Source organism: Electrophorus electricus, chromosome 5 (genome assembly GCF_013358815.1).
Source record: "Electrophorus electricus isolate fEleEle1 chromosome 5, fEleEle1.pri, whole genome shotgun sequence".
NCBI lineage: Eukaryota > Metazoa > Chordata > Actinopteri > Gymnotiformes > Gymnotidae > Electrophorus > Electrophorus electricus.
In genome coordinates, this window is record NC_049539.1 from 26178842 (window position 1) to 26205281 (window position 26440).

General features: G+C 54.0%; 1 protein-coding gene across 4 annotated transcripts in view; it reads right to left on the reverse strand.

Moving 5' to 3' along the window:
- arvcfb (ARVCF delta catenin family member b) overlaps positions 1-26440 on the reverse strand; it is a 59893-nt gene that overhangs the window by 3612 nt on the left and 29841 nt on the right. For 3 of the 4 annotated variants that reach the window (XM_035525995.1, XM_035525994.1, XM_035525997.1), the window contains exons 4-15: positions 24636-25138; positions 21120-21303; positions 17975-18092; positions 17375-17546; positions 16391-16408; positions 15905-15976; positions 5368-5495; positions 4121-4271; positions 3640-3832; positions 2615-2726; positions 2089-2176; positions 1492-1539 (exon numbers count right to left, since the gene is read on the reverse strand). In XM_035525995.1, the coding sequence (XP_035381888.1) occupies positions 1492-1539; positions 2089-2176; positions 2615-2726; positions 3640-3832; positions 4121-4271; positions 5368-5495; positions 15905-15976; positions 16391-16408; positions 17375-17546; positions 17975-18092; positions 21120-21303; positions 24636-25138 (1787 nt within the window). The remainder of the gene's footprint in view (positions 1-1491; positions 1540-2088; positions 2177-2614; positions 2727-3639; positions 3833-4120; positions 4272-5367; positions 5496-15904; positions 15977-16390; positions 16409-17374; positions 17547-17974; positions 18093-21119; positions 21304-24635; positions 25139-26440) is intronic. The other variant, XM_035525996.1, reaches the window with a different exon arrangement.

Consider the following 26440-nt stretch of genomic DNA (forward strand, 5'->3'; position numbering starts at 1 on the left):
TGAAGTCACTATTAAATCTCCTGAGGCTCCTACTGAAGATACTACTGGAATCACTGGTGGGGTTTTTGTTTTCTCTTTCTCAGGCTCATACTGAAGCTCAGTCTGAAGATACTACTGAAGTACTGAGGTCTCTACTGTGCTCATATAACACTGATGCCTCTCCTCACGGCTCTCAGTTCAACCATCGCAGTTCATCTCAGCACGCTTCATTAGGCTACAGGAGATACCAGACAACTGGTATGGGAAGAAAGCACTTTTTCCACCCCCAGAGACCAGCGTTTCACACGATTCTGAAGAACAGAGAGCAGTGTCTTTGTACTGTGTCCTGCTGCGTCCTCAGGTGTAAAGCTCGGAGCCAGTAGACAGCAGGCTAAGGAAACAGTCAGGGGAACTGATGGAGGCTTCACAGAGCTTGTGAAAAAATGCAGTGTTGAAAAGAAGAATTTCACAGAGAGCATTAGAACGGAGAACGTGAATCGTTAGAGGAGATATGTGGTGATATGTGGTGATTAGCGAGAGAGATGGCCTCAAGTTCATGTTATGATCATTTCCGTTACGGGGGGGAATCACAGATGTTATGGAGACAGTTGCCATGGTAATAGCATGTTAGGAGGTTCAAGTTTGCATTCCCACAAAGACATCTTCAGTCGGTATTAGAGAGCTGCACGGAGATGAAATTCTGTCCACACCACCACCCATCCCCCAACATCCCTAACACCATCCTGACCTCACCCATCCCTACCACCACTCCCACCCCATACCCGTATTACCCAACACTGCCCCCTCCCCATCCACACCCCAACAGTGTTTGCTACTGTGGTATAAGTAAATGTTTCATCATATAATTTTAGTTTATATTTCTTATTGTAGAACTAATCATTTGTAATGTAATAACTATTACTCCATTTGCCAGACTTGGGCTTGAGCAAGTAACATATTAGTTCTCACCATTTCAGACGAACAAGTAGTTCTTAACTACAGCAACATATCGAGGTCCCGTTGTATAGCTAACACAAACATATTCAGCTGATAAAATTCAGGACCAGACTGCCAGGCTCACCCTGGTCTTTGGAAAACTAAAGTGTAATACAGTATGTCCGCATACCCTGACCAGTGCAGTTTCCATATATTGCTTTGGGCATTACTAATTTCAAAATGTACTCGGTCACTTTTCTGCCGAACGTCTTGTCTGTTTGTCTTAAGAGTCGGCTTTCTGATGCACTTCTTTCTGCCAATCACAGCTATTGTTAAGCACCGCTTCATCCATCAGAACAAAAAAGCAAACTCAGCCAGACGAAACTGCACCGAGGCCGAGAACGTTCTGGATGCGGAAGCTAGCGCCCGCTCCGTTACACGTTACTGGGAACATCCTTCGCCGTTCCTGCCTGAACGCCACAAGGGCGTATTCCCATTCCTGCCGACCCCACAGGTGCATTTTTAACTTGCCATTGCCGTGCAGCGCTCTGTTTGGGCATGCATGCGCTCACTTACCTGGACCGAGGTCATCCATGGGAATCATAGTACCACAGCCCCTGTCTCCTGCAAAGCAGCCAACATCGGTTTCTCTCATCTCGTTACCACAGGCTGGCGTCAGTCTGAAGTGACATGCTACTCTCCAACAGAAAAAACAGACGCCTCTAAACCCCGCAGTCTGTTGGCAACACAATGCCCCAGGCATTAGTCATCGAGAGAGCCGGGCGTCTCTCGCATTCGGACAGGCTCGTGGCGACGTGGCGGGGGTCAGGGTCACGCTACACGTGCCGGGCGAACCCCGAGGGGCCGACATTGCTGAAGGAAAATGTAAGAGTGTGTTTGGCAGCGCGGGGGAGTGATGCGCTCCTGAAACGAAGCCTGTTTATCTGCCGTCGTATTTTAGAAAGCAGCCAATCGGCGCGGCAGAACCGGCCCTGTGTTAACCTAAAGGCCTGTGCCTCTGACATTTCCAAAACTCGGGTCACACTGAAACCCAGCGACCGCGGTGGTCTTGACGGAGAAAGCCCAAAGTGTCCCCGATTCCCCTCTGACGCATAAAATGTTGGTGTGCGTGGCCCCCTCCCGTACCCCCAGATGGGCTTCGCTGACACTGACCTTGGTTCTTCTCCATCAGGGGCAGCGTGGTGTCGTCGTAGCCCGGCTTGCTGCTCTTCGAGCCTTTGGGAGCGCCGCTCAGTGGAGGCTGCGGCAGGAGAAGAAGGAAGAAGCTCAGCCGAATGGCAGTGGGACGTTCGAACACGACAGCGTCCGGACCGCCGCAGTTTCCTGTGCGCCTCACGCAGCCAGCGATAAACCTGGGACGCGCGTCATTTGAAAACATGCTGGGTACATTTAGGCAAACGTGCGCCGCGTTTTCAGCAGAACGCACTTAAAAGGTTTTAGCAGAACATATTTGAATCTTCTCGAAGTCTGCGTGTGCTCCATCAGGGTAGGGTTCCTTGCCACTACAAACTCCCACGACTCTCCTGGGAAAGCTGCCAGAGATGAGTGATGCACCGTTCACAGTGCAGGGAAGTTTAGAATTACTCTGTACAGGGAAATTTAGGATTATTCTGCTTGAAGGTAACCCTCAGAGCTAGTAAGTAGCTAGCAAACATCATCGTCTGACGTTCTACTGCACCTGGAAGTGGGTTTTGTTCCAGCCGTCCTTGATCAGGGCGTTCCTCAGTTCTTTGTAGCTCCAGACAGTTTGCAGAATGTGGGAAGCAGCCTTGGTCTCTCTTGATGCCTGGCTGGGGGCGGAAAACGCAGGACAATGGTGCTAAGGGAGGTTGTGAATGCTAATGGCATAAATCCAGGAATTGGAAACCTCTGGGTAAATTGCGTGTGTAACACTATAAGGAATCCACATGGGATCTCAACCTCATACCACCATCCTGAAATACTTTGTTTCCCAAGGTGATTCCCGCTGTATCAAAGGCAGGTTTCAAATATGGCTCTATGAATCAGCAGAATCAGAAATACCAGAGGGCAGAGCGTGTTAAACCAATCAGAAACACAGTGGGCAGCAGTGTTGTGAAAAATTTGGTGCCAAGTGGTATTTGCCGTCTCTCCCAGCTGGTGGTGGGGGGGCCCCCTGGAGCTAGAGCACCTCTACGGCAATGGTTTTGTTCCTTTAGCTCTTCTCGTAATCCAAAATTAAGCAGTTGGAACTTTCAAAGATTCATCACCAGCTGAGATCGAACTGTCTTAAAAAAAACCTCTAACTGATGTTCAGTGAAGCACAAATTCCGAGGAAATGTTGCCTTTAGCAGGTAAATCGGTGTAAAAAAACAGAAATTACACATGGCATCAGATCAGAAGGGAGCATCTACTGGAGAGAGTTTTTTGTCCTGAGACAGACAAAGGTTTTGTTATCTAAGTGTTCTCCTGGGTTCCTGTCCTGTCCAGTAGCCAGACTGCCAGAGTGGAATAACACGAGGTATTTACGGAGTTTCTCGCACCTCCAAGCCTTTAAGGAGAAGGATCACTCATGTTTACAGTAAACAATGAGCCTGTTTTCCAACACACAGAAAACAGCCATGCAGATGAACAACCTGCTCTTGGCATGCACTGTGCAAAACAGGACTGTGACACGGCAGGGCTGGGTTTGATTATCAGCCGCACAACATGCAGCTCAGGGGAAGCCAAAGTTTGCCCCCTTACCTGGTGCGATTGATGGCCACCAGCTTGTCGATGGCCTGTGCCGAGACGAGTGAGCGGGCGTTCTCCGAGCTGTCCGTCACGATCTCGTGGATGGTGTTGAGGATGGCCACCACCGTGTCCTCCTCTAGGTTCTTGGCAGGCCGTTGCTGTCCACTGGGCAGGTTGCTGACCAGGTCCCGCATGGCGTAATTTCCTGTGTACACACAGGCGAGGATCACAGGGAGGTCTGAGACGGCAGCCATAAACCCACCAGACTAGAACATTCCAGAACTCGGGCAAGCACCAAAGACCTATGGCTAACCCAAGCCTAACCCGAACCCTCTGCTCATCGACAGTTACCCCCCGGTCACAGCCTGGAACGGCGGTTGTTATCTGTGCTAGCAGCACTAACTGTAGCTGCAGGGCCGACAGACAGGCGATGCTGCATAACGGAAGAGGGCGGTCTTTTGTAGAGAGGGCGGGGCTGGTGTAGCGAGCTCACCTATGAGGTCTTTGTTGCGGCGGTCGATGGACAGGTTCCGCAGGGCGATGGCCACGGCGCGCACCACCTTGTCCGAGTCCGAGCGGAGCAGCTCCACCAGGATGGGCAGGCCCTTCTCCTTACGTACGGTGGCGCGGATGTAGTTGGACCACTGGGGGGGGTTCACAAGGATGATTGACAGTGTAAAGCAGAGTGCGAGGCCTGTCCAAAGTCTCTGCCAGAACGCTCCCCCTGTGCCTCCTTCTCCAGCACGGAGCTCCTCGTGACCAGAAAAGTAACGGGAGTCATTTCTATCAGCTGTTGCTGCCTTCTCCTTGATTTATAAAATATCACTGAACAAGATAAAAGTCGCTGTGTACTCGAGTTGCTCTGTGCCCTCGAGATGTGATTATACGGCCGCAGCGCCTCATGGTGAGCAATGGGAGGGGGTAGTGAGCTTTAGGAGATGTAATCCCCAGCCACAGTAGGGATGGGAGCACGTTTGCGTGGGTGGGGAAAGACGTGCACAGGCACGCACGTGTGTACACACGCACACACTCCGAAATCCTCTTAGGCTATGTGCGCACCCCAGACGCTGGGGGCTCCATGTCTTAGCAGACTGGGGTCCCTGTGTGTGGGCCGAGTTGCGGTTCGCAAGCGCGCGCTCACTACTGGAGAATCCAATATTATGCATGCCCAAAAGTCTCTCTCTCCCTCTCTCTCTCTCTCTCTCTCTCTCTCTCTCTCTCTCTTTTCCTGAAGCATCTGAGGAGTGAGGCATAGTCAGGCCCGTGGGCGGCAGGCCATGCACGGAGCTGTCCAGGGGTGAAATGACTGCATTCTTTGCTGGATGGGCTTTGAGTGAGCCTGTATTACAGAGCACTCAACACGTCAGATAGGGCGCGTGAGCCGCGAGGTCTGGGGACCGGAGACCAAGCACGGGCCACTCCGGTCACGCTAATTTAAACACGACTGAGGCCAGGCGTTTCCTTTTAGCCCCCCGGAACGATAACATTCCCGTCGTGGATGGATGTTGCTAGCCTAGCATCAGCACTAGAGATACGTTAGCCGTGGAAGCCATCGGCTCCGTATCCACTCGTGAGTCAGCCGGCAGCCTGCGCACCGAAGACGCGCGCGAAAGCTGCGCAGAAACAGGGCACGCTCATGACGGATGGTAGCGAGCCATCAGGCTAAATGGCCCCAAACTGTGCATGTGTGTGTGTGTGTGTGTGTGTGTGTGTGTGTGTGTGTGTGTGTGGAGGCCTTACGGTCCACTGTCCCGCGCTGAGGTTCTGCAGGGCCCCAGCTGCTGCCTCCAGAGTGTTGTAGTTCTGGCTCTCCGTCAGCAAGGACAGGTAGAGGCGCACCACCTCTGGCTGGTAGAGCAGCTCAAACCCTAAAGGACATGGGGGAGGAGAGGAGGTGAAGAGGGAGAGCACACCCCCGCCCATGCACATCCACCCAAGCACCCCCACCCACCACTGGGAGACGTGAAAAGAATAACGTTCATGAAAAAACACCCTAATACCAAAGTCAGCTGACTGAAAGGAAGTTCCTCAGCCCACGTATGCATACACTTCCTGTCCTGAGGTATGCGCAAAAGAATTTAGAATAAAACCAAGACAAAACGCAGCATGCCTTGTGCATTCCTTTTCAGTCCTCTGCTGCCTGCTAAACGATCCGACTGCAGACTCTGGTCTTGACTGCCAAGAGAAGCCAAAAGCCAGTGGCATTCGGAGAATGAAGAAAAGCTACTAGTCGGCCATTGGGACAGACCTAGGATCAGCGTGCGCTCCCCACATACTAATCTTCACCGATAGGTGAGTAGCAGAAGAGCTGATCTGGGGTGTCTCTGTGCTAGCCTTCCAGCTCCTCGCCACTGGGGTTTCTAACTCAGTAACACAGTCCCAAAAACCCAACATCTCCTGCCCCCCACCCTGCGACACTGCTGTGTCTGTGATGACCTCACACCAGCACCCACAGCCATGTGATGCTCTGGTTGCCATGCTGAAAGCCAACTGCTGTGCTGAGGATGGTGCACCGGTCGAACAATATCCGGGGGGTGGTGCAGAAAAGGGGTGGAGTTAGCCACCGCCCAGCTGCTTTTAAGAAGGCGAGGAGGTACATTGGCCAGACAATACAATGCACACGATTAGCTACCACAACTACTGACAGCAGGTGGCACACACATACCGCTGCACACAAGGGGACCGAGACCATGCGTGTACGCATTACGGACGGAGGGGGCAACGGCCGTGTTCGTACGGCCGCTCTGCTCCAGTTCCCGGAGCACTGTGCGACAGCAGCACACCATGATGGCAATTTAGTTAACCAAATATGACAGCAAATAAAAAGTAAACAAAAGGAAAGGTGTTAATACACATCTCTGGTGAAGACGGAGGCTGCCCGCTCGGGGCCGACAGAGCTCTTATGGGATTAGATTTCAGCGCAGAGCAGCAGAGAGGCTATCGATCAGTCACGACTCTCCAGGTAATACACGCCTCCGACGCTGACGAGAACCCGTTTGCAAATGTGCTCCCTTTTTCTCTTCCTGCGTCTGCCTCACTCACTCACACACACACACACACACACACACACACATCTTCGCAACGCAAGAAGAACTGAACCTTTAGTGCGAGCGTCAAATCGCCGCAAGGCTAAACTATTACGGCGCTGTGAACGTCATATCTGCTCCAGCATCTCCACCTCCGTCTACAGCTCAGTCTCCACCCCAACTGCACCTCTGCCTCCACACCAATCTACACCCCTGTCTCCACCCCAATCGCCTCCTCTTTCACCACCTCCATCAGTACCCAGATCTCCACCATTTCCGGAGACGTCTAAACACGCACCTCGGGTGTGATTCAGAGGAAGAGAGGCGTTAGTGAGAGCAGTTCGCGTCGCCGTAGTGTGCCTGCACCCCCACCCTGCTAGCCCTTTTTACTAAAACTGGGGCTTCAAAATAGATAGATAAATAAATAAATAAAAGAACAGATGAAAAACCCTAAAAAAAAAAAAAAAAAAACACAGAAAGAAAGAGGACAGGAGATGGGGGTTGCCACCTGGCAACAGGATCCCCCCAAACCCCCCCCGGCTCTCAGCGCTGGGCTGCAGCGCCGGAACAAAGGGTGCAGGCAGTCCACCCACGCGGGCACACACGCGCCTGCTCAGCTTTCAGACTGAGGCCAGCAAATTAAAGACTGCATCTGGGTTATTTTGTGCGGGGAGTCTACTGAGATGGAGAAGCAAACCACCCCCCCCCCCCCCCAAAAAAAACTTTTTCACCTGGTGCCTGTGCCGAAGGCCGCGTCACGCAGGGAGACGGATCCTTCGGTATTCCAGGCCATTCTCAGGGCTCCAGTTCAGCTGCAGCTATGTGGCTGCAGACTCAAAAGTAAGGCTCCCATCCCCCATCCCTGCCCTGGCTTCAATCCCCGCCTCTACTGCACTAGCCAATCACGTGGCAGAACCTGCAACCGATCGCCCAGCGGTCCGTCTGGTCTCCACCCCCGTGCCTCCACAGATGGTTGGTTGCTGGCTGGTGTCCCGGGGCGACGCTGCTCGTCTCTACGCGCCGTCAGGATCTGGGGTCTCATTAGCATTGCTATGAATAACTGCGGACTGTCGCCATGTGCCCCCTGCCCCTGAGCTGAGGGTGACGCACACTTTTATCTACCTGTCAGCATGTGCTTTTACTACGATTCTTATAATTGGCACGATCACCAGATCAGACCCACTGAATGAGCTCTTCAGGCTAATTAATGTAATTAACCATCCTGAGGTTTCTGACACAGAGGCAGGAAACATGACAGAGGAAAACACTTTCTCCTCTTCCTCTCTCTCCCTCCCTCCCTCTCTCAGACAGTTACTGTCTTCACTTGGTCTGCACAATCAACTCAAAAGGAATTTGTTAATGAGCTGAACCAGGTGAACCACTATATGCTAAAACACAACACAATACCACAGTGTAGTCTCACACACACACACACACACACACACACACACACACACAGGTTCTCTCTCTCAGTCCAGAAAGCAAAGAGAGCACTGGGCTGCTCGTCAAACAATTAGCCTAATTGGCTTCAAGCGTCCTCCTTATTGGCTGCAATTAAGGGAAGTGCTCCAATTTGATGGGAAAGAAGCGGGCTCCAATCGACAGGCCCTTTGGGGTCACATGCTCCATCTTCTGCTCTGCTGTCTTTGCCGCGGGCGGGCAGCCATCACGAGAAGCGGGGGGGAGACCGCCAGTAGCGTCAAGGAGAGAACCTTCCGGAGCGCTTAATATCTCAAATGGGGTATCATCTCTAAAGAGAAGGGACGGGCGATCGAGGCCACTGAAGAACAGCAGGAGTGTTTGTGTGTGCCCAGCTCTAGAGCTTGGCACAGTCAAAGATCTGTGTGTGCAGGAGGTTGGGACACAACGTGATGGGAAGTCCCGGAGTCAGCAGGATGGCTTTTGTTTGAGAGCATCAGAGGCATCAGACAGCTTGAGAAGGCATCACACACACACAGTTCACCAAGGCTTCAAAGGAAGCTGCAGCCCGAAGACAACGGTGGACCTCCAGACAAAGGTGCCTGCCTCGCTCCCTCAGCCGGGCTTTCTCGGGTCACCGCGGGTTACTGGCGGGAGGACCCTCCTGCTGTCCCGCACCTGCTGTCAGGACCGTCAGAAGAGCGGCAGGGCCGTCGGGGAACGGACGGAAGGCTGAGTTCGCCCCTACTCGTCTTTCTACACTCCCCCCTTTTCTGTGCCTCCGCTCAGAAAGACCCGCTGTGGGGTTCTGGAGTTCAGCCATCCAGCGCGTCTCTTTACCCCAGTCTGGATACAAACATCTTTGCATGTTTGCCTGTTCCGCTGTGTCCATAGCTGCCCGCTGGTGTGTTTACGTGAAAGTAATGGATTAGTATTTTAACGTAACAAAAAGCAATGAAATATAATTTATGCGGTGCATTTTAGAAAGCAACACTGTGCGTGTGGTGGGGGGGGACCCCAGGAGAGCCCAGGCTCCAGCACAAGCAGCTGGATCCACAGCTTTCTTCTTAAGGCTTTTAAAGCTTTCGATTAGGGAGTGTGTGTGTGTGTGTGTGTGTGTGTGTGTGAGAGAGAAAAAATGAAAGATGGAAGAGGAGACTGAAAAGGAGACCAGCATCCACTAACCACTCCCCCGCCCCCCCAACCTGAAAATAGCAGTCATCACTACAGAACAATAGTCTCTTCGTCTTCTTAATGTGACCAGAGAGAGAGAGAGAGAGAGAGAGAGAGAGAGACACAGACAGACAAGGTGCAAAGGGGCGACGATGTTGTGTTGGCTCGGTTTTTTAAAGACCGACAGCGAAGCAGCGCGTGGCCTGTAAAATGGCATCATGGGAAAGCTCGGGACAGCCATCTCGGTTCCCAGCCCGTAGCCCGTGTTGGGGTTAGCGCCCGGCCCGCCTTCACATGCTAAACGCGGGGTCACCTTGGCCAGCTGTTTTTTTCTGAGCAGCCAAGCATCACTGACATCCTTCCTTACATGCGCGCACACACACACACACACACACACACACACACACACACACACACACACACAGCAGGACAGCAGGCAAGCTTCCTGATGTCGTGGGGTGTATGCTGGAGTGTGTGTTATCTTCTGGTGGGAAGTGAAAGTTCACACAGCATTATGTGCTAAGAATGCGACACCTGCCCAGAGCACAGAACATCACCGCACAAACTGATCCAGCCCCAAGGACGGGAGAGGTTCTATATGCTGCTCCAGCTCATGGAGTGAGAGAGGAGCAGACAGATGCATCAGACGTGCATTAATTCAAATATCCCATCAAAGCAAAGCTTCTTCAAAGGGTGGTGTTGCAGTAATGAGGTGTGAGCCATATAAAACTGACAGGCCTATCGCTGCACATCAGAACAGGCGCGGTGCACTCGAGCCCAGAGAACCGTGTGTGTGTGTGGCAAGCATCTGCAGCGGGTAAAAACGTGTTCACAGGAAGGACTCTCTCATGAAAAACTTCTCCATCTCTTCTATTCGGCTCTCTGCGTTCTTTGCGGCTCACCCTCTCCTGAGAGAGCGCAGGTGTGCTCCTGCACTCGGGGTTGCTGCGGCGATGGGCCGGGACCCAATCCGTCTGTCTGCTGGGGACACACCCCCGAGCGAGAGCGGTTGCAGCCCATTCTTCACACGAAGCCTCTCTCCCAGACTGGCTGGATAAGTGATCGCCACGTCTGCCTCAACCCCCCCCCCCCCCACCTCCTCATCCCCCACAATCCATTGCTCCCCCTCTCCTCTCCTCTAGTGGCCTCGAATGCTTCATTTGTTATTCGCCCAAAGCACCATTGCGACTGGTGCCATCACTTTTCACACGCTCTGGGATTTACACACGCTCATCATGCCTACCTGCTCTGTTCCCAGCCCGCCAATCTCTCTTTCTAGCCCTCACACACACACACACACACACACACACACACACACACACCTCTCCACAGTAGCATATTGTAGAGCATGACTGTTAACAAGCCCATAATGAGACCTTCATGGTTGAAAGCAAAGCGTCATGTTCTCACCTGTACCAGCTGCTGTTTGTCTGCCGGTCTAAGTGTGTCAAGCGTGTGTACGACAGGAAACAGTCTAGAGAGAAACACGATTACCATCACTCCTAATGACCGGCCTGCTTCCCTGTGAGCTGGAGTAGGCGGGGACAGAAGCCAATGCCCACGCACATTAAACACTCCTGCCAGCAGGGTGCCCGCACGCCCATGCCGGGGTCAAGCGGCACGTGGTGGACACAGACCAGGAGGTGGGAGAGACGGCACCACATCCGGCGCCACTTCCGGCCGGACTGGATCGAGGACGCCGATCGTCGGAATAAATGGGTTTGATAGTGTGTGCAAAGCCTGGGCAGACCACGGTGGGTGAGCCAATGAAACCATGCACACATCCTCTTACTGATCTGCTGCGCGTGTGTGTGTGTGTGTGCGCGCGCGATGACCGAGTGAATACCTTTGCATTATAATAACAGGTGGTTACGGTTATAAACCCAAACCCAGCAGCAGCACCTCACTCAAAAAGGCTAACGATCATTCTAACCAATAAAAGGTAGTTATTCATAAAAACAGCGGGCAGTAAATACTTCTGGGTAAAACGCTAGCCGGCAAAAAACTGGCAGCTTTGCTCCGGACGGCCGTTCCCGAGAGCCGGCCAGCACCGGCAGGAGGAGCGGCGCAAGCGAGCCGCAGCTGTACCGCACGGCGTGCGCCGCGCACCTGCTCTCGTTAAGACGGCACCGCTCGGGCACGCGAGGGGCTCGTTTTCGCAAGCAATTAGACGCGATTAACGACGTGCATTACACCAAATATTAGAACCGCTCCAACCGCCCCAACACACACTCACTCTGCTACCGGCAGACGAAGGCTCTCTATGCTGACGGGGAACCCTGTTCCCGGGATCGCACCCACCCTGACAACAGCCCTGTCGTGGAAACTGGGAGACAGCCTGCCCATACTTCCAATGAACCAGTCGAATAACAAATCAAGTGACGTGCCAGTCAGAGTGGCTCCATTGAAATCCAGCGCGGATGCGCTCCAGGCGCGGACGTCATGGCAACACCGTGGTGGCCAGGCTTCTGGAGCCCGAGCGGGGCTGGTCTTGGATCAGTAGAAAAATGGGAAAATGGCCCTGTAATTTGGCCTGCTCTCAGACGAGCCGTAAATCTCCTGTTTGCTATCACGGCAAATCGCGCAGGATCCCGTGATGCTGGGGCCGATGACCATTTGCATGGAAGCTGGGTGTTCCACTGGCGCAGCGTGTGTGTGTGTGTGTGTGTGTGTGTGTGTGTGTGTGTGTGTGTGTGTGTGTGTGTGTGTGCGCACATGATGATTGGCAATCAAGGCGAGGCGAGATGATGCTGCCAGTCTTCTGTCACAACAGCAGCTGGTATCCGCAGGGAAATTAAGACTTAATCTAGACACACACACACACACACACACACACACACACACCCCAAGATGCTGTGTGTTTATGCCTTAACTGCAGTGAAATAAGTCGTGTGGGAACGTTTAAAGAGCAATCACTATACATCACCTTAAAGACGCATGTCTGACATTCATCAGCATTCATCTGCGCATATGCGCAACTTCGCACTGGACAAAATCAATCAAAACAAAGTGTACAGGCACAGAACCGCCAAGTCAGGGGCAGAATCCAGAAACACCTCAGATAATCACAGCTGCACTGAACCAGAACCTGACGGACCGGCTAGCTGCTACAGTGGTTTGCACCATTAATAAATAACAGCAGACAGGCGTCAATAAATAACTGTAAACAGCCCGAGCAGTAAATAAGGGATGGGGCAATTAGGGACAAGACCAGGAGTAGCCGGTGCATAAAATCGTCCTTTAGTGTCCGCTGTTGGGTCCAGAAAAGCGGTCTTTGGTGCCCACCGTTTCGTCCGACACAGGTGCACCACTGGTGTCCACACTGTAGTGGCTGAATGCCTAGCGGTGGGCCATGAAGTCACCAGCGCAAGAACTTTGACACGTGAGAGAAAGAAATAACAGCAGCAGAAGACAGGAGGGAGAGAGAGAGCGAGCGAGAGAGAGAGCGAGCGAGAGGGAGAGTGTGAGTGTGAGTGGGAGAGAGAGAGAGAGCGCGCGAGTGGGAGAGAGAGAGAGCGCGAGAGAGAGCGCGAGTGGGAGAGAGAGAGAGAGAGAGCGCGAGAGAGAGCGCGAGTGGGAGAGAAAGAGAGAGAGAGAGGAGAGAGCGCGAGTGGAAGAGAGAGAGAGCGCGAGTGGAAGAGAGAGAGAGAGAGAGCGCGAGTGGAAGAGAGAGAGCGCGAGTGGAAGAGAGAGAGAGAGAGAGAGAGAGAGAGCACGAGTGGGAGAGAGAGAGAGAGAGAGCGCGAGTGGAAGAGAGAGAGCGCGAGTGGAAGAGAGAGAGAGAGAGAGAGAGAGAGAGCACGAGTGGGAGAGAGAGAGAGAGAGAGAGAGAGAGCACACACGAGTGGGAGAGAGAGAGAGAGAGAGAGAGAGAGAGAGAGAGAGAGAGAGAGAGGAGAGAGCGCGAGTGGAAGAGAGAGAGAGAGCGCGAGTGGAAGAGAGAGAGAGAGAGAGAGAGAGAGAGCGCGCGAGTGTGAGAGAGAGAGAGAGAGCGAGTGGAAGAGAGAGAGAGAGAGAGAGAGAGAGAGAGTGCGAGCAAGCGAGCAAGAGAGAGAGGGAGAGAGCGAGAGAGAGAGCGCGCGAGCGAGTGTGAGTGAGAGGGAGAGAGAGCGCGCGAGCGAGTGTGAATGAGAGGGAGAGAGAGAGCGAGAGAGCGAGAGCACGTGAAAATAAACAAACAGAGAGAGGGGAGGGGAATTTGTGTGATGGATGGCAGGAGAGGAAGACGTAGACAGTGAGAAAGATTGAGTTCTTTTTGGCACATTGGTCTATTTCACAAAGTTCTTGAAGGTTGTCTACGCAACCCGGTTCTGGCTCCGTGTGGGGGCGACCCAGTTCTGGAGTGGCCTGCAGCTGCGCCCGGACCAGCCGGAGTAGGATGGACCGACCCGGGACTGGATACGAAACCGAAAGCAGACCAAAAGTACCGATCCCCGAAAGACCTCGGGGAAGTGCGGTATGTTTCACGTCAAGGCCACGGGAGGCAGAGGACTATGGAGAACACGAGTTCTTAGGATTAAAAAAAAACACATTCAACCGGAATCCTCCCTGCTGGGGGAAAACAAAACCGGCTGTTCGCAATTTAACTGCTTGATTCCCATTCCCATTCCTGGTTGAATATTTGAATATGTTCTAGCTCTGCTGCTCGATGGCGAGCAGGAGTAGGGCCTCAAAAGGATAGTCCGGCGTGTGGCTGGGTCAGTCTGATGGGCGTAACGCTGCTTTGAGGAGTGCCGGGAATAAGGATGCAGAGCGGCTGTGTCGCTGCGGTTCCCTTTGAGATCCGTACCGGAGCGGAGAGAGGTTCACGAGGAGGCTTTAAGGCTGCGTGTGTCGAGTCAGGGAGCATCGAGTATCGGCACGGCGAAACGTCATCAAACGCTGGGCTGTGGTCATTACCTCGGCACCACGCGACAAAATATAGGCATGACGTTTTTGGATTTTGCCATTAAGAAAATATGTTTCGATTTGAAACAAGCATATTATTACTCTATTTAGGAATAATTAGATAAGTAAATGAAGCGAAGACAACTTGTGAAGGAAATATTCATATTTTCAGAGGACACCGTGATGCCTATGGCCAGGAAAATCGGGACCACGGTGACGAAGCCGATATAAAGTAATCTGGGCCAGGCTACAACGGGGCCGGGTAGCTCGCTTTGGGGGAGTCATCAGCATCATCATCGCCTTAATTACGTCCTGCTGGACCTCTGGCAGAGAGAGTATGGTGTCCCTCCCTCTCTGTGAAACGAGTCTGAGTCTTCGGAGTCTCTCCCTCAACCTCCACTGCTCTCCAGCTCACTCAGTCTCCGTCTCCCTGTGTCTCTCTCGCGGTCTCTCTCGGTCTCTCTCTGCAGCAGAAGGCTGTGTGTGGAGCTCGGCTGTATCTGCACGTTCCGGGGCTCCTTGTGCTTTGGGCTTCCCCAGCAACCACTGCGTGTGCACGTGTGTGTTTGTGAGGGAGAGAGGGAATTCTGTGACCTCTGTCAAGGTGAAAGGAAGTGACGTGCTCTGCTGTCATCCACTCTCACACTTAATTACTGCTTCTACACCCCTTCCCTGCACCATCCTTCTCATCTGCTACTGGTCTCCCCTCCGAACACACACACACACACACACACACACACACACACACACACACACACACACACACCCGAGCGAGGAAAAATGCAGATCGGGGCTCGTCCACTTCTCCTCATCAGGGTTCCTCTGCACCACGAAGACGTCCAGTACAGCACGAAGGCTGAAGAGGAAACGGATAGCGAATCGGACGGGGTGGACGAATCCCAGGCTCCGAGGGAGCCGATTGGCCAACGGCCCGAGTCGGCCAACGTTCCAGAGTGCAGATTTCAACCCAGCCTCCTCCTTACAGAGGAGCGGGGGGGCGTCTGAGGTCAGAATTCCGTCGCCGTCATAAGCTCCCTACATTCCGGCTCAGGACGAGGGCGCGTGATGAGTGGTGTCCAGGAGAGTACTTGGGGCCCCACTGGGCTGAAAGACTTTGATTTTGGTCCAGGAGTCCAGCGCGATGCCAAGGGCCCGAGCAGGGAGAGGGTGGGAGGTCGCCCAAAGCGTCTGGGCCTGCGAGGGCACCGCCTAACCCCACCTCCTTCCGAACTCAACGTACCCGCTTGACAAAGGCGTTTAGAGCCCTGGAAAGCACAGCCATCAGCTGGGACCTGCTTAATGAAGGAGCCCTCCAGAAACACTGTTGAAGAGATGCCACTAGAAAGGGCGTGTGATTGGCAGGCTCACGACCACACACACACAGGCAAGCCAAACATCCTCTTTCATCAAATACGCCACGACTGCTTACACTCTCATGCTCTCGCTATCCCTCTCTCCCTCTGTCTCAGTGTTACGGCTGTAATTTGTCACGGATATAATGTGTTTGTGAGAAAAGGAGCCCTGCGTGTTTATATGTGGCGGATTCCTGAGCGCATTTCACTCGACAAACAACGCACACTCGCTTTCCAAACAAACACATACAAAACACACACTCCCTTTGCAAACAAAGCCAACCTTCAGAGCCGTTGGGGCTTCTTGCTTGCTTGTTTGTTTTTTTAAAACCGCGTTCACTCTGGCCTGTGTGTTTGAAGAGGGCGTGTGCATGGCAGGTCGTGGACGCCACGCCACGCCCGCGTGCAGCACAGACTTACCTTTAGTGGGCTCCGTGCGCTTGGGGAGGTCCAGGGTGTCGTAGCTCTTATCATTCTCCCCGTTTCTCCTCCCTGGAACAAACGTGCATAGCGCAGGTGAGTTTGCAACTTCGGAGAAGGTAAAACTATCATAAATGTAAAGACCATTATGACACACACACACACACACAACTCACACACAACTCACACTACAGCCTAACAACTGAGGTTCTCTACAGCGGACAGACACAGACACTTCGAGCAGACCACCAACCGTCACTCCACTGACACACACTTACTAAAGCAGCGGACAGGACAAACGTGTCCACTCACTCACCCCCCCAAACATACCCACCCAATCACCCGCCCGACAGCTTTCTAAAACAAAGGGAAACGTCACATGGAAGGTAGCTGGACTCTCATCTAACAAGTGTGGGACTGTAACTTACAGAGATGAAACATGGAATGACAAAGACGCTTTAGTGGAAGAGACGGAGAGACACTCACCTTGATTAAACCATTCCTCTACAGATAGCCAGCACAGCACAGCACCAGCAAAGCCAAAAGACAAGCACAAGGAAAGAAGAAAAAGTATGATAAAAGGGGTGTGTGTGTGTGTTTGTGTGTGTGTGTGTTCGTTCTGCCCGTTCACTAATCTACATCTCACTCATCTTCCCTCAAAGCTGAGCAGGTTCCCCCAAACTCCTGGAACATTAGCTGCCTCGCACTGCCACCCCTACCACGCGCCCAGCCGTGCGGCATTCTGGGAAAAGCAACCTCCAGCGCAGGAGCGCCGCTCTCGCTCGCACGCTCAAATCCTGGGCGCCAGCACTCGGCTAAGTGTTTACGCCAGCCCGGTACCCTGGTGGCGCGGGTCACAGGTTAAATTACTCTTCGCCACAAATAAATAAATAAGGGCAAGGAGTGGAATTGAAATTCGGGGACGCGATGGTCTCAGGCTGTTCCGCGGCTCTGCTAACGAAGGTGTCACACGGCTTGACGAGATGCACAATTAGCCCCATTTAACTCAGGCCACGAGGCTGCTGGAGTACAATCTGAACGGCTATTCAGAAATGGAGCTGACGCCTCCATTTCTTGTTGTTTTGTTTGGGTTAAATAAATTCGGGCCGCTCGCTCCCGTGAGGCGCGCCTTGAGCACCACCAGCTGGACAAGCGGGTGCTCGTTCGCACACCGCGCCAGTGTAACGGGGGTGACGCTGGTTTCGACATGACGAGGGTATAATTGGGTCCCCTCCGAGACCTGGACGGGGCATGAGCTTAAGCACAGAGCATCCGAGTCAGCCACACACACACACACACGTCTGGATGATCTGAGCCATGTATCTGGGTTTTCTGTCACCTAAGTCTACAGAATTAGCGAGTAGCAGGAAGACGGCACCATGTGACAGGTGGCTTCCCCTCGGCCCACCGCCAATAAACGATTACACTCCATATCCCAAACGACCGGAGCTGCAGGGAGGGGAGGCTGACCTTTGGCCTTCTTGCCGCCGAAGCAGCCGGCATCATCTTTCTTCTTCCGCTGGGGCCCGGCGGATCCAGGGACCGTCAGCTCCGACGCATCCTGGTACTTCTCTGCCCCAGGAACCTCCTTGTGCACGTGGTAGGACAGGTTCCTCATGATGCACACGCAGTTCTCCACAGACTGGGACATACACACACACAAGGAGGGAGAGGGAGTGAGAGAGAGAGAGGGAGAGAGAGAGAGAAATACCAGATAATGGCATTTGAAATGGACTCTTCATGAATCTGTTTCCATGACAGCTCTCGTCAATTTGAGGATGCATGTCAGTAGTGTAACAAAATTTGCCATCAAGGCCCGTTGATGTGAATTGGATTTAACTGAACGAACGCAGTAAGAGACGGACAGCAGATGTGTGTTAGAGCTCCATTAAACATTCAAATCAATAACCGCGACCTCACTGCCTGAATTTCAATGCAGACTTGGATTTCCAGGCCTGGTGTTGGGGACCTGCTGAGCCCTGGCCACTCCAGGGGAAGGGAGTAGAGAGGGTCGATTTGGGGCCTGGGGGCGGGGCCAGGACCCAGGGGGCGGGGCCGGGGCCGTCCCACCTTGTTGTCCATGTCCTTCTTCCCCACGGCTGACTGCAGGGCATGGAGGAGAGCGTCCACCAGGCCGTCACACTCGCGCAGACGCCGGCGAGCCTCTGCGCCGTCCGAGCTCACGTTCCTGCGCACACGCACGTACACGCGTCAATGAAAGGCTCCTCGGAAAACCTCAGGCCACGCACAGTGAGGCGAGGCAGCGCTCGCGCGCTCAGCTCCAACACTCGGAGCTTTTCTATAGTGTCCCGTGTCCTAAAGCAGGATTCTGACCCAGCCCCCCCCCCCAGTCTGAACCACGTACCACTTTCCCATAATTCATTTCCATACATTTTGCGTTTTCCAATTGTTGCTTACGCAGGCTAAGGGATCGCCAGCCAATCAGGGAGGGCTGGCAACCAATAGGAGCGGAGATGGCTGCTCCGGGTCTACGTTTGGTGGGAATATTCTAATAAGACTCTTCTGGCTCAGGTCTACTGAAGTGCTTCGTTTCCATGGCGACAGACGAAGGTACGCATTGTGCTGTGGTCGTGATTTCGTACCGTGCTATTAGGAGATTTGAGGACACGTCCAGTTCACCTGCTCGAGCAAGCACATGCAGGCGTCTCTCCCTCACACACACACACACACACACACACACACACACACACACACACACGTGCATCTTTTGGTCTCTGAATCGCAGAAGGAACCAGAAGCTTCAGGCAGGACGTGTCAAACCCCTCAGGGAGCAGTACCACACCTGCAGTTGGCAGCGCCCTAGCGAGTGGCCGCCACAAATCCTCTGATAGGCTGGGGGCTGGTGTGGAGTTCTGACCACAGCTCTGTTATTCGAGTTCCTCAGACCCCACGCTCATAGCGCGCTGTAAATCAAACCCAAGGACACGCTCGGGCACTGAGGACCCAGAAGGCTGCACGCACATCTGCCTGTCTGTGCGTTACTGGCTGACGGAGCAGAGCACGCAGAAGGTGCCTGTCTATCAGCACCTGCCTGTCTCCTCCCAGTGAGGCCAAAGAAGATTTCTCTTATTAAACTGCTACAGGAAGATGGAGGGAGGGAAGGAGAGAGAGAGAGAGAGAGAGAGAGACGGGGGGGGGGGGTTATCAAGAGGGTGAGAGAGACCAAAGAAGGCAATTTCAATCTTATCAGACCCTTACTGTCCAAAGGTCAGTTAATTAAGAGATTTCAGGAGAGGGATACAGAGGGCAAGAGACAGATACAGAGGATGGAAGGAAGGAGAGAGAGAGAGAGGGAGAGAGAGGGAGAGAGAGAGAGAGGGATCTCCTCAGAGTGTTGCATTGGTGAAAGGAGTCTGCTATAGCTTGATATACAGTCCTGGAGGGATGTACTGGGTATACTGCCCCATGCACTCCCCTGCAGAGAACACCCCAGCAGGGTTAGGCCTTCTGACATGACATTATAACTATTTGATATGTACGTATATTTGACAGAGACGACTGTGTGCGTGTGTGTGTGTGTGTGTGTGTGTGTGTGTGTGTGTGTGGTAAAAAGGCTGATGTGAGCCCTACTTTGTTGGGCCACAGTACTGAGAGTTGGGATTATGTTTTGCATTTTTAATGTGAAAATATATTTTTCACACATCCCCTCATAAGGACGGGAGAGAGAGATGTGAGGGGGAACCTGCAGCAGGCGCGTAGACAGGCAGGTCTTTCCGCGTCTGCCTTTGTCTACAGCCACTGTGCTCACTGTGCCTGGACTTGGGTAGCATCTGTCAGTCAGGAGGCACTCCTCCAACACCCTCCGTTCGGGCCTGGCAATACTAATTCACCCTTCGGTTCACAGTCCCCGCGTTCCAGGCTGTTCGGTTCTCTTGGCAGTTTTAGGTCTGGCGTGCGCTGGCGAGAGGGTTAGTGAGCCTGAGGACTCTCTTCAGGGTTCGGTTCTCGGGTCAGTAGCGCCTTAAAAGCGTTTGTCTGGTCTTTGAATGCGTCCACAAAGGTAGCGGTCCGTCCTGTACGTTTACTGACGGTGGAGGTTGGCCTAATTCTGCCCCGAGTGCACAGCTGACCACCTTCTTTGTTTTTAACTCATTCAGCAAACTGATGCATGCGGGGCTTCTATTGGACGCTTGTCCCATCCGGGGTCGCCATGACAACTGAGCGGATGCCTCACTTCTGTACTGCCCAGTCAGCTGTACTACTCTGTCCAGTTATTTGTACCAAATTGAAATGGGTATTTGAACTTTGTGAAATCTTTCTACTGCACACAATACTCTGTGTCTGGCTGCCTCGCTGAAAGGTACGTGCATCGGGTTCTCCCTGGTATCTGGGCTCCTTTCGTGAGATCATGGTTCTGGCAGTGGTTCTCCAGCAGGTCCAGGTGCTGCTGGAAGCCCTGTGTGGCGGGTGAGGTCAACACCGGGCCGTCTGCACAGAAGGAAGTGAACTTTCCTGTCTGGTTGGGCGAGTTCCAGCTGCACTGCTAACTCCATAAATTTAGTAAGTTGTAAAATGTAATTGTGTGTTACAGCTCGCGCACACTCTCTCTCTCGCTTTCTCTCCCTCTCTGGAGGAATACAGCCTGCCGAAGGCGCGCGTCTTCCCTGCGGACCACCCCCCTATTCAGACCGTGGTGAGGTTAATCAAAAGCTACGCAGCCAAAGACCCCCCACACGGCTTTTAACTATTCCACTGCTAATGGGCTCATCAACATAAGGGAAGAGAGAGAGAGAGAGAGAGAGAGAGAGAGAGAGAGAGAGAGCGCGCGAGGACTGTGGATATTGATTTCAGCCTTCACTTATCGATTGCTGCTTGAAAAAAACAAGCCCTTCTAAAATTGAACACGATTTCCCCTCCATGGTGCGGGTGCGTGCGCACGCGTGTCCGAGCAGAGTAGAACAGTGACTGGGCTCCTGTCTGCAAACCGTCACACAAACACACACTCTTCAGAGCCTTCACCTGGAGCGAGCAGAGGTGTTGTGGTGTGCCTCACTGGTACGGAACCTGGGAATGCGCTGGAGGCGCAGCTACACGCCACGCTGCTCAGGGCTGGGGCCCGCCGGAACACAAACCGAGACGGCGTGGACCGGTACGGCCGTCGCGGCTCAAGGACACGGCGCGCTTTCCGCCTGACCGGCCCCTTCGTTAAGATTCCAACCCGGCAGGGGGGGGAGGTCAAAGGGCGCGCCCTTACCGGAGGCATCCCGACGTGTTCTTGAAGACGGTGGTCCACTCGGCGTCGCGCGGCTTGGAGTCCTCGTCGGGCTCGGGGTCCCAGCCCGAGTGCGGGATGATGACCTCGTTGGTCATGGTCTGCAGGCCGTGGTTTATCACCACCATCTTCAGGGGCTCGTAGGAGGACAGGTTCCACAGAGTTCCTGATGGGCGGAGAGAGAGAGAAAAAGAAAAAAAAATTCATATAAAGTTTATTTTGCTCACATAAATTTGATTTTGTTTGAACTTCGCTTGAACCTTCCGATTCCCAGAGCTTGTCGAACATAATTAAATCATAAATAAATTCCCGCGTACACAAATAATAAATAATTAATGAGGCTTTAATAAATCATGAGGCATGTATGGCCTGGTGGTAGCCCTCTCAGCTCCAGCTGTCACTCTCAGCCACGCTCGCGAGCTGATTGGACGGGAAGCACAGCAGAGAGCAAGCACGCCCCAGGCCCTGTAGACACGCGCTCGTTAGCAGAGGTGCAGCGTGGGATTGCGCAGAGTACGTCAAACAAGCGGAGGGCCAGGCCTTTGATGAGCAATGCATGAGGCCATGTCATCACACGCCCACACAGGCCAGTTTTAATTTCGTCTTGCTATTTTTAATCTGGAGTAGTTCCACACATCTCTTCAGGGTCTGGGGAATTCTGGGAAGGGATAAAGGCTAGATAGCTACGCTTATGTACACACACAACCAGAGCCACACACGCACAAGAGAGACAGACAGACCCCGCCCGCCACACACACACACACACACACACCCCCCGCATCTGTACTGCTGCCAGTCTATTTCTAACCTCGCCTTTCCGTCGGTGTTCTCGCCCTGACTCCCGTCCAGCTGTGTGCACAAGGTCAGGAACTATTCGCGGTGTAAAAACACTCCACCTCCCAGTTCTCCCTGGCGAGGGGCAGGACCCGCCGAACCACAAACGCAACCACCGATACCTACATCTACAAACTAGTTAGAACATAAGTGAGACTGTGGTGGAAATCTATTCAAAAACGTCTCATCGTCTATCCACATCTCAGTCCAATCACAGCCTCAACGGGAGGTACCAGCCTGCGATCTGCGCGGTCCGGGTCGTGTTTAGGATCCCACCGGCCCGCTCCATTTGAATCTAATGAGCCGTGGAGCAACAGAACTGGGAACTGTATAAACCAGGCCTGGCCCACCGTACCGCAAGCCACCTTTAAAGGCCCCGTGTAGGTGTGGGTAATGAAGCGTGGTAATAAGGTGTTCCAGTTAGCGGCTTGTGCACAGACAGAGGCCGAGACGGCCGGATTCGGCCGTCCAATTGCGCCGCCCGGATGCTGCGAGGACGAAACGTGCGACGAAGCTCCGCTTTCCCTCCGATCGAGGCGATCGGGAAACACAGAGGCGCGAGTAGAAGAAGCGACTCAGCACTGTGCAGCCCACGGGTGGGCGGGGCAAGGGGCGGGGCTAGCGCAGAGCCCACGTTGCACAAGCTGACGTGACGTGACGTGATCAACCCCCCCCCCGCACAGCAACGCATCCCAAAACCCCTTCTCACACTTCTGACTGTGTACATGTGCACTCTCACCTACACAGGTCATTTCACAGCTGAATGACGCACATGGCTCTGGCCCCGCCCACCTCCTGGCTCCACCCCCACAGCCAGCTGCAGTTTGCTGGATTCCTTACTAATCCAATCCAGAAGGGGGCAATGAAATGAGCATGCTGTGGCTTGGAGAAGCTCTGTGTGTGTGTGTGTGTGTGTGTTGAGGTTTCTTGCTCATCCCTGCAGTCTGATTGGATTTTGGAGAGAGAGAGAGAGAGAGAGAGAGAGAGGGGCACATGCTGCTCTTATGGGCCTTTCACTGCCAGCTGCTCACACGGTCCCTCAGCCATCAATCAGAGAGAGATGTGGGATGGAGGAAAAGTAGAAAGGGGTTCCTTTTCTTCTCAAATTCCCTTTTAACCACACTGATGGGTGTGTGTGCATGCATGTGCGTACATTTGACAATGGCGTGCTGTTTCTATTGTAATGCTGCTCTGAACTATTAGATCTCTCTCTCTCTCTCTCTCTCTCTCTCTCTCGGGGGGGGTCCTCGAACAACGAACGCTTCTTACACCACCATTTGCCGGCCCGTCACTAGCCGCTCAAAGCCCATTGGCTATCCGTGCTGTCCGTCAAAGCTCCCATCTCCGCCACGCTACTCAGGGAGCCAAATCTGCTTTGCCTACCTACATAGAAAAATAAAACACCTCCCACTCCATTTTGGGTGTGAGGAAACCGAACAGCCACACGACACACAGCGGACACCTCCGAATGGACACCGAGATTAAAAAAAAGTTAACAGGTGGAGGTTTTTTCCACCAGTTAAGACTCGACTTTGGTATTTTGCCAGACGAATCTACAGAACGATGCGGCGGGGGGGGTTGTCCACCCCCGCGTTACTCCGAGTAAGGACTGGACGCACGCGAGGTCGTGGCGAAGGAGCCAGCCCGCACAAAGCCCGTGTATACTTGGTTATTTCTCTTACAGTGCATGCCAAAGTAACTCCCATAGCACTGCGGCAGCTGGAACAAAATCCTAAAGGAAACAGTGTGTGTGTGTGTGTGTGTGTGTGTGTGTGTGTGTGTGTGTGCGCGCGCGCTGGCAGCGGTAGCCCTGATTTCTATACTCTGGCTCTCACCCCCGGCAGGTTTCTGGGCGGGTTTCTGAAAGGTGATAAACACCCTTCATTATCGCTTCAGAGACTTTAAAATGTTTTCGTACGACGTCGGCATGCAACATTCTCGATAGCTGCCCAGACGCGAGTGAGAAGAGAGACGAGACACGACGAGACGAGACGATCTACTAAACTCGGCCACCAGGGCGAGTGCTGGGGGCTCTTAAACGTCTCGTCCTCGGAGGAGACGTTTTCGCGGAGCGAAACTCTCCTGTCGCACCAGCTGACGGCCTCGTTTTTTTAAAAAGAAACCCTGCAATTGCTCGTTACCACGGTACGCCGTGCCCAGCTCCTTGGTGGCAGCGCGTTCGGAGGGGTTGAGCCGAAACCGCACGGCTGGGTCCCGACCTTGGGCCGGTTGCCCGGAGACGAGGAGACGGGGCAATTTTTGGCATGATTGGCAGGAACTGCGATCGGTCAGAGAGGAGGGAGACGCTGCCCAGCCCCGCCGCACCCTGCACAAATCGTCCGCTCGCAGAACACCGACCTGCGCTCCGGAGTGTGGATCAGCAGGGAAGCATTGATGGCCGAGAGGCTTGATCGATTCTGCTTTTTTTTGCCCGGACAAACCCGAAAAGGCCGGGGAAGGCCGCTCCGTTTCATGGACGCCGGCTCCGTTCGGCGGCCGGGATCTGCGGCACCATCTTGCCTTCGAGATTCTGACGGGGCGCTACGATGTAACGACTGGCGGACAAATCGGTGGGACAGAGGGCCGGCTGCGAAACCAGAAACCAGGCCGAGCAAAGCACGAGGTCGCCTAAGTGGATTAGCTGTGGGGCTGGCGGGGGCGCACCTGTGACCAGCTCGCGGACCTCCATGTCGCTGGTCTTCCGCAGCAGGCGGACGAGAGCGGGAATGCCGTCGCAGTTCTTGATGGCCACTTTGTTGTCGTTGTCACGGCCGTAGGAGATGTTCCGCAGGGCGCCGCAGGCCTTGCGGTGAACTTCCGCCTTGGGGTGGTCCAGCAGACACACCAGGGCCGGCACGCCCTTCAACCGCCGGACCTCCCGCTTCACCTTGTCGCTCTCGTAGCAGAGGTGCTGCAGGTAGGCGGCGGCGTTGGACTTGACCGGGTCGATGGGGTGGCCCAGCATGGCGATGACCTCCGGCAGGTCGGGGTCGCGCCAGCGCGGGTCCTTGCGCACGCTGTCGGCGGAGGGCGAGCGCCGGCCCGCCGTGGGCTCCAGGCTGGCCGTGCTGCCTCGCTCCGGCTGGGCCAGGGGGGCCGAGTATGCGCTCGGCACATAGGCGTGGCGCTCCTCGACGAGCTCCGCCTCCACGGGCTCGTCGTAGCCTCTGAGAGAGAGCGAGAGAGAGATTGTTAGATTAGTGTTTGGCATGACGTCAAGATTACATGGGGCCCAGAGCCGTGTCGAGCTTGGAGACAAACAGACAAACGGAGCGGAGCGAGGGAATGACTGCGAACAGACGGACGGGTGCGGGGACGAGAGCAAAGGGAAACGTGAGCAGGAGAAATAAAGGTGAAGAGGGAGTGTGTCAGAGTGAGGGAGGGTGAGGGAGTGATCGGGAGGAGGAGAGAGGAGTGAGAAACACGGTGAGGCGAGAACGAACTCTGCTCCGTTATTAGCCACGCCGTCAGATACATCCGGAAAAACTGCTCCCGCCGCTAAGAGGTACGGCCGGCGCTTCCTTATTAATGGAGCGTGGCGGAGTGGAGCCCGGCGCTCTCCTTATCCCGCTCTCTTATTAACGACAGTGCAGACAGAGAGAGAGAGAGCGAGAGAGAGAGAGAGAGAGGACAACAGAAAACGACAGTAATAGAGAGTAGACAATTACAAGACGACAGCACTACAGAATGGTTACCCTCAGTTCCTCAAAGATCCTCAGATCCTCTCTCTCTCTCTCTCTCTCCCTCCCTCCCTCCCTCCCTCGCACCCTGTGGCGTGCACGCAGGCCGAGCGTGCGTGTCCGTCCTCAGGGGTCGCTCACTCCTCTGATCCCTGCCCTATTTGCCCCTACAATCCGATTAATCGTTCACCGAAAGTCCCCCTGCGGGCCGTCCCGCCGGGCTCCTGATGTCCTGCGGGTGGCCTAGGGAGGGTCGTGATGCCGGTCCCAATCCATGGCGCTCTGGAACGCGATGACGGGCGTGTACCGCGCCTCATCCGAACGGGATCCGTCGCTGGCGGGACCGAGACCCTGTACTTGCTAAGACAGGAACTCGGCGGGGCGTCCCTCTGCAAAGACGACGCCACCGCCCCCCGCTTGACCACGGGCCAGCTAGGCTTCGGAAGCTGTCAGCGTTTGTTAAATACATTCAACACTTGAAGCTGAATATGGGGCTCTGTGGGTGGGTGGGTGTTTGTGTGTGTATCAGATAATGTGTCTGCATCCATGCGCATGCTTGTGTGTGTGTGTGTGTGTGTGTGTGTGTGTGTGTGTGTGTGAAAACTATACCATGCCCTCAAACAGAGCTTTCAAACCCAGCAATGTGGCATTAACACCTGCTCCACATTACATGCAGGATCGCGGAAAGCTTAATGGAATGGAACATTGCCTACTGGACGTCACTGACCACGACCCCCCCGATGCAGGCGGATGGTCTCACAGCACCAGCCTACACATGGAAGTGGGCAG